This window comes from Temnothorax americanus, unplaced genomic scaffold (genome assembly GCF_048541705.1).
Source record: "Temnothorax americanus isolate GAGA-0224 unplaced genomic scaffold, ASM4854170v1 Scaffold90, whole genome shotgun sequence".
Lineage (NCBI taxonomy): Eukaryota > Metazoa > Arthropoda > Insecta > Hymenoptera > Formicidae > Temnothorax > Temnothorax americanus.
The window spans coordinates 102,290-110,000 of record NW_027509813.1 but is presented as its reverse complement, the minus strand read 5'-3'; the positions used below and the strand labels follow the sequence as shown (position 1 = coordinate 110,000).

The following is a 7,711-nucleotide window of genomic DNA, read 5'->3' as shown; positions in this document are numbered from 1 at the left end:
ACTATCCCTCTAGAAAGAGACGAAGAGTGAGTTTAATCGGAGAATCTAGGGAGAATCACGTTAATCGGAGACTGTGATACCGGCCCCTAGTGCGTTCGGGAAGACGCTTAGTGCTATTTGCTTATTTTATCCTTATTTTACATCTGATGAGCGATAATAGTGCGAGAGCCCACCGCAAAAATTTGGGTCCATTGCTTTTATGGATAAATTTACTTGCAAAAGGTAGTTTATAAGTAGTATTATCATAAACGATTGTCAGCCAAACTCGTACCCCCTGCGTTATGAGCAATAAAAATTTATTAACAATTGGATTTCTAAGCGATTTGGGTCCATCGCTTTTATGGACGAAACTTGTTTGATTCGAAAGTGCATCAAATTCCCTTTCAGAAAATACCCGGCTGATTTGCCCTGGCCCCTGCAAAACCCAGGCTGATCATGATTTTTGACTCAACGCGCGAGTCAGATCGAGCGTGGCGTTTGAAATGCGCGCCGTAAACAAGGACAGAGCGTCACGCTTTTATTTATACTTTGGATATTATCTAATATCATAAATTTTTAAAGATCATAATTGTTGTTATTGTTATTATTTAACGTTTATGATATTATAATATTGTGTAGGGATTAAGAATATTTTTGATTTTCTTTATCATTCATATTATTATATTTTATATGTTAATTATATACTTTTATCATTTATTATAGTTAAAAATATTATATTTCCAGATAAAAAGTATGGAACTGTCAGAGAACGTAATGTAAATTGGAATTTTGTCGAATATTTCCAAGTTTTTTACATTTTTTTATAATTAATTGAATTTTAACAAAATCATAGCAAATACTACACGGAAAAAATGATATGTAAAAAATAATAAAATTATCAATAAAAGATACTGTTTAGCACTGTAATTTAGTCATTTTACTGAATTTTTATTATAAATTGATGTATGAACCTAATCTTACTGTTTGAATATATATTAATATTATTATACACTGTAAAAAAAGCATTGATGTGCATATCAAAAATTCATTTGACGTGTTAGTAGTATCTCATTTATTTTATTGAAAAATTACGAGTTTATCATTACCCGTGGCCGAGTTACATAATAAACTGTAAATAGTCATCAGATTTCTGACGATTTTTTACAGTTTATTTTTTTCCGTGTAGTATTTGCTATGATTTTGTTAAAATTCAATTAATTATAAAAAAATGTAGAAAACTTGGAAATATTCGACAAAATTCCAATTTAAATTACGTTCTCTGACAGTTCCATACTTTTTATCTGGAAATATGATATTTTTAACTATGATAAATGATAAAAGTATATAATTAACATATAAAATATAATAATATGAATGATAAAGAAAATCAAAAATATTCTTAATCCTTACACAATATTATAATATCATAAACGTTAAATAATAACAATAACAACAATTATGATCTTTAAAAATTTATGATATTAGATAGTATCCAAAGTATAAATAAAAGCGTGACGCTCTGTCCTTGTTTACGGCGCGCATTTCAAACGCCACGCTCGATCTGACTCGCGCGTTGAGTCAAAAATCATGATCAGCCTGGGTTTTGCAGGGGTCAGGGCAAATCAGCCGGGTATTTTCTGAAAGGGAATTTGATGCCCTTTCGAATGAAACAAGTTTCGTCCATAAAAGCGATGGACCCAAATCGCTTAGAAATCCAATTGTTAATAAATTTTTATTGCTCATAACGCAGGGGGTACGAGTTTGGCTGACAATCGTTTATGATAATACGACTTATAAACTACCTTTTGCAAGTAAATTTATCCATAAAAGCGATGGACCCAAATTTTTGCGGTGGGCTCTCGGACTATAAAGATAGAATGATGCAATAGCGCTAAAATGCTGCGTTCCCACTATACGCGTCGCGCCTCGCGTCACGACGCCGCGTCATGAGTTATCCAATCAAAACGTTTTATTTTATGACGTCATTTCCGACGCAAGATCTTGTCGGAAATGACGTCGTAAAATAAAACGTTTTGATTGGATAACTCATGACGCGGCGTCGTGACGCGACGCGCGACGCGTATAGTAGGAACGCAGCATAATAGCGCGCTTCTCGAACGCAGCCCTAACCTCACACTCACATCACCTCGCACATCATGGGAGTCGGTTGTCTGAAGTGAGGTTATAACAATCGATGTAAACAATGAAGACCGAAGTGTATAATGAAATAATGATGACAATCCGCAATTTTCGAGGCCTGTCAAGAGATTGCGCCAAAATGTTAAAGGAGAAATATAATGAGTAAGAATTCCTTTTTTATTAAGTTGCCAATCGAGAAGGATAGGTGATAAAGAACGATTTGCTGATTAATTAAATCTTAAAAATCTAACGTAACTGTGTGATCCCCTTTTATTGTTAATTAATAATTAAGATACTTAAAAATAAAATTGATAAGATGTTTCACTTTTACACAGCATTCACCCAAACACACTGTACAGCATCCTGTCTTTAGAAATACAACAGAAAATGAAAACCAATCACGTCAGATTGTTTGGGAACAACAAAAGTTATTACGATAGGTAAAATAATTTTAGTAAAATCATGGATTGTACAGAGTACATGAACGATTGTACAGTATAGAAAAAAAAAATCTATATATTCTTTTTAAAATCTCAAATTTTGTTTTTGTTTTGTTGTATACTAATAAGTTTTTTTAAATCATAGCTACTTGGAAGCTGTACAGAATGGGGAACCAGTAGGCATTCTATTAAGGGTAGCAAAAGACATCGACGCTGCGCCAGCTTTATTAGCGCGTAACATTTTGGAAAAATACTGTATGCGCGACAATGCAAATGGTAACAGTAATCAATATTTGAAGGCCAGAGTGACAAGCAAAATAAATTAACGGGCATTTTGGATTAAAGATATTATGTAAAATTTTATTTCAGTTTCAAAAAATCTAGTTTCCAAGCTGTTTAAGGATACGACACTGATTGACGATAAGAATCTTGCGTACGAAATTTACTTGGTAATTAATCTAAGTAGATATATAACGTTTCATAAGATGTTGCATATTTCATATTGATTACAGATTTTATGATATATTTGTTTTAAAATACATTTAATTATTTAATATATAAATTATTATGCTGCTTATCACGAAAAAAAATGAAAATTTTGGAAGAAACTGACGATTTTTTTTATTTCAGTGCACATTATACGATGATCTGTATGGACCTATAGCTGATGCAATGGGAATGTAAGTATCCTTCGTTATATGTGTTGTATTGAAACTTCAATTCTATACTATCTTTTTTCAATATTATTGTAGACATTTTTATCAAATAAAAAATTTTTTGTTTTACCCTTATATTAAGAAAAATAAAACAAAAATTTGATAAAATAAATTTTATTTAAATTAAAAGAATAAACATCTGAGGATAAAAAAACTAACAAGATAATAACTTTTAATTTTTATTAAAACCTCTGATACTCGTCTTTCTTAATTTTTCTGTGATGTAAAATTACAAAAAAAAATGACAAAATAATATTAATAAATTACAAAATGAGAAAAATGTATTTTTTTTTTATTAGATGCATAGGGCGAGAATATGAAATCAAGCTTCAAAATTGTCTAATACAAAGAAATATTGCATTTCGTAACGAAGAACACTTACGATTACGAGGATATGACAAAACTCCAGACATTAAATTGGAAGTACCAATCGCGGTGAATGGTTACGTGATAAACTGGATTGAATCCAAGGCACGATTTGGTAACATGGACGTTCATCAAAAATACATGAAGGAACAATTCCTGAGCTACTGGAACAGATTCGGGTCTGGACTAGTTATTTATTGGTTCGGATTCCTTGACTGCTTGAACAGATCGACTGAGAAGAAGTTTATTATAATGGACCATTTTCCCGAAAATATTACATACATGGATCCAACTTGTATCAAACCTATGAATAGTACGTGATTATAATCGATATAATTGTATATATTTATTTTTGTACAGTTATCTTCAAGAAATGACAAGAGATGATACATCTAATATTTGTAAATAGATTTCTGTTAGAGGATCTGATCATGAATTAATATTTTAATACTATTTCTGATTGTTATCGGAATGGATTAAAGTATGGTTTTGTATTTTTATATTGTAATTATTATATTCAAGTCATTAAACTATTCATGTATTTTTATTTAAATGAATATTATCACATGACTGAATGAATTAAAATCACAGTCCTTAAAAATACAATGTAGCTACAATATATATATATATACATATATATATTACACTCTGTTTTATAATGAATCAATTGTACGACGAAACAAAGTTATTTATCTGGTTATAATATTTACAGTCTTTTGAATCTGAATCCTTTAAACAAAATTGGTCAATTCGTTGAATTTAAGTTTATCAGATTTTATCTTTCTTCCTATTTTTATCCGACACTGTATACTTGTCGTAACTTTTCGTTGGATCAAAAGGTTCCCATCTACTCGCTGGAAAAATGTGTTTGTTCCTCTCGTACCATGATCTGAAAATAAAAAAGCGGTATAATAAAAATGTGAAAAAAAAATTACATAAAAGAGAATTATACAAAGTATTCTTTTAATGATAAATACCTAAGTAAAACTTTTCCGGCATGTGATTCCTCGGTTTCGACAGAAGCATCGTGCATAACACGAATATCATCGTGAACGTCAAATGTGAACAGAGGTCCGCTCTTTCCTCGTGCCTAATCGCAAAATATTACATACATTAAAATAACATGCCAACATTGTGATATTGCTTCATAAGTTTTATCATTTAGTATCTTTACCTTAGTTACAATAAAATCGTAAAACGTATAATGGTGCGGTAATATAAGATCCTCCTTGACATACATTAACTGATCTGCCATTACTGTTTTAAGCTCGCTGAATTCGCGCCTCAGAACTTCTAAACATCTCTGAAGAAGCTGATAGATAGAATTACCTGTATGTAAAAAAAGAAAAAAATATTTTAATTTATGCAGCAGAACATTATATATCACGCCAATGTTACTCCAAAAGTGACACTGGAGTATTTTAATAACTTCAAAATTCTCTAAATCACTGAGATATTCACCTTTCTTCATTATAACACTCCGACGATGGCCAGACCCATCCCAATAACTGAATGTAATCTCAATTTCTTCTTCCTTCAACGCGTTCTGCTTTCTAGCCCATTCTTGTCTCAATTCTTCCCTAAGTTTATTTTCCTCCTCCTCCCTTTCCCTATCTGGCAAGAAACTTGTATCAACATCTGGATTTTTCTTGATCTTCTTAATTGCGGGGCCATCAGATTGCACATTTTCTGACTCTGGGGATTGTTCGGCATTGTCTTCGTCAGAAGACATCTCAGCTTCATCTTCGTCTTCGTCCAGATTAAAAGACAAAGCTTGAATCTGCTTCTTCTGCTTGTTCTTTTCTGCCTGCTTCGCCGCTAGCGCTCTTTCCTTTTCCTGCTCTTTTTCACGTTCCTTCTGAGCGAGTTTCCTTTCACGTTCCTTCACTATATTCTCCTGCTTTGCTTTCATCTCGTTCAATGTGACCAAACCAATTGTGGAGGTCTTTAATTGTTGCTCAACAGCATTGTAATGAGTCGCAAACTTATTCTCTATGTTATGAATCTTCAAGTCATCTTCAATTTTCTTTTTTCGAAGTTCTATCTCTTGCTGCGCAATTTCTCGCTTCTTCATCAGTTGCATGGCTCGACCAGCCTCGCTGGCTGCTCCTTTGTAATGCGCCATGTTTTACAATAACACTCAATTACTGCTTACAAGCACAGGAGTTTCTTGAAGCCTCCACCAAATTTGTTATAAAATTCTAAAATGTTATATTAATATATGTAATATTTCTAAAAATTTTTGATGCTCTTAAAATCATAAAGCTCTACTTTTACAATAAATAATATACAAATTGTACAGAGATCTTTGATAATTATTTAAATTTCAACGTTAATATGCGATAGATTTATCGTTTTGAGAAACTTATAAGCTAAAGTTTCTTTTAAGGCTGATCTACAATGTGCTCTTTGCTTTCTGTTTTTTGCTCTTAACCTCTTTGCGACTATCCCGTATTTTGCAATTCCGTCGCGTAACGTGATGTTTTTTGTCTCTTCTGAAGTTCGTTAATTTTTATCTTAGGCGACAGAGAACAAAAAACATCGCGTTACGCGACGCAATTGCGAAATACGGGATAATCGCAAACAGGTTAAGAGCAAAAAACAGAAAGCAAAGAGCACATTGTAGATCAGGCTTTAATCTTAAAATTTGTTCTTTTATGAAAATTTTCATATTTATTTTGATTCGATTTTAATAAAATATTATTTATATGCAAATATTACTTTCTATTATATATTACCTACAACGCAATTCCTCAAAAATATTTAAAACGTATTTAATATATATTAATAAAACCAACTTAAAATAAACAAAAAACTGTAAGAAATATTACAATCCACAGACCACTACAGAACAGACGCTCACGACACACGACACTTGAGACTGCGTTCCTTTTGGGCGCTCACGCGCTGTAAGCTGCTGTAAGCATCATTCTATCTTCGTTGCACATCGAATATCAAACGAAGATAGAGCGATGCTTACAGCGCGTGAGCGCCCAAAAGGAACGCACCCTGAAACTGAAGTGTGTAAGATTCTAGGGGTGCGGGGTGCGTTCCATTTGGGCGCTCACGCGCTGTAAGCATCGCTCTATCTTCGTTTGATATTCAATGGGTGCGTTCAGCCGATACTCCGCTAGCCTAGCAATCGTAAGCAGTCGCTCGTTTCCTCTCCTTTGATCCAATGGATTAAAAGGAGAGGAAACGAGCAAAAACGAGCGACTGCTCACGATTGCTAGGCTAGCGGAGTATCGGCTGAACGCAGCCAATGTGCAACGAAGATAGAATGATGAAGGCCATTGCACGTAACAAAAGTTTTAATCGTAAGGCCGTAAGAAAATAGACCAATCACACTCGATTATTCTTCAAGCGCGAGGAGAATAATCGACTGTGATTGGTCTATTTCCTTACGGCCTTACGATTACAACTAAAACTTTGTTACGTGCAATGGCCTTTACAGTGGCTTACAGCGCGTGAGCGCCCAAATGGAACGCACTCGTAGATAGGCCTAAGCAAGGTTGCGTTCCAAAATTCACTCTGGGTAACTAAAATCTATAGTTTACGTCACGTACACTATAGCAGTTTAGTTAACTAGAGTGAATTTTGGAACGCAGCCCAGGGCACACACACTTTTCGTAGAACGTAACAGTAAGGTTTCGACCAATCGTGTTGCTCGATTCTTAAGCGGGGAGCACACACTTCTGCACAACGCATAATACGTAAGCATAAAAAAATTGATTGGTTCATACACATGTGCATAAAGAAATAGACCAATCAGTTTTCTTATGCTTACGTATTATGCGTTGTGCAAAAGTGTGTGTCCGGGCCCTTAAGCGGGGAGCACACACTTCTGCACAACGCATAATGCGTAAGCATTGAAAATTGATTGGTCCATACACATGTGCATAAGGAAATAGACCAATCAGTTTTCTTATGCTTACGTATTATGCGTTGTGCAGAAGTGTGTGCTCCTCGCTTTACTTCTACGGTTAATAAGGCCTTCACACATAAAATGCCGTAAGGATGTAAAACGTAAGCGTAAAGTCCGTATCAGACTACGGATTGGGATTGAGATTA

At 33.8% G+C, this 7,711-nt stretch overlaps 2 protein-coding genes across 2 annotated transcripts; one reads left to right on the top strand and one right to left on the bottom strand.

The window, feature by feature from the left end:
• Positions 1 to 2,104: 2,104 nt before the first annotated feature.
• On the top strand, positions 2,105 to 4,170 carry LOC143908247 (CDAN1-interacting nuclease 1). Its single transcript, XM_077425750.1, has 6 exons — positions 2,105 to 2,280; positions 2,454 to 2,558; positions 2,704 to 2,834; positions 2,928 to 3,007; positions 3,189 to 3,238; positions 3,574 to 4,170. The coding sequence occupies exons 1-6, from the start codon at positions 2,183 to 2,185 to the stop codon at positions 3,959 to 3,961; spliced, it is 852 nt and encodes a 283-aa protein (XP_077281876.1). The 5' UTR covers positions 2,105 to 2,182; the 3' UTR covers positions 3,962 to 4,170.
• A 197-nt stretch (positions 4,171 to 4,367) lies between these two features.
• Positions 4,368 to 6,651, bottom strand: LOC143908246 (protein FAM50 homolog). Its single transcript, XM_077425749.1, has 5 exons — positions 6,379 to 6,651; positions 5,102 to 5,841; positions 4,815 to 4,969; positions 4,618 to 4,730; positions 4,368 to 4,529 (listed from the first exon to the last, which is right to left on the bottom strand). Exons 2-5 carry the CDS (start codon positions 5,763 to 5,765, stop codon positions 4,409 to 4,411), a joined length of 1,053 nt encoding a protein of 350 aa, XP_077281875.1. The 5' UTR covers positions 5,766 to 5,841; positions 6,379 to 6,651; the 3' UTR covers positions 4,368 to 4,408.
• Between the last annotated feature and the right edge of the window lie 1,060 nt (positions 6,652 to 7,711).

Coding starts and splice junctions, on each gene's coding strand:
- LOC143908247 (XM_077425750.1), top strand. CDS start 2,183: ATGAAGACCGAAGTGTATAATGAAATAATGATGACAATCCGCAATTTT. Junction 2,559..2,703: donor AACAAAAGTTATTACGATAG/GTAAAATAATTT, acceptor TTTAAATCATAG/CTACTTGGAAGCTGTACAGA. Junction 2,835..2,927: donor TATGCGCGACAATGCAAATG/GTAACAGTAATC, acceptor ATTTTATTTCAG/TTTCAAAAAATCTAGTTTCC.
- LOC143908246 (XM_077425749.1), bottom strand. CDS start 5,765: ATGGCGCATTACAAAGGAGCAGCCAGCGAGGCTGGTCGAGCCATGCAA. Junction 4,731..4,814: donor ACGATTTTATTGTAACTAAG/GTAAAGATACTA, acceptor TTTTGCGATTAG/GCACGAGGAAAGAGCGGACC. Junction 4,530..4,617: donor GCCGGAAAAGTTTTACTTAG/GTATTTATCATT, acceptor TTTTATTTTCAG/ATCATGGTACGAGAGGAACA.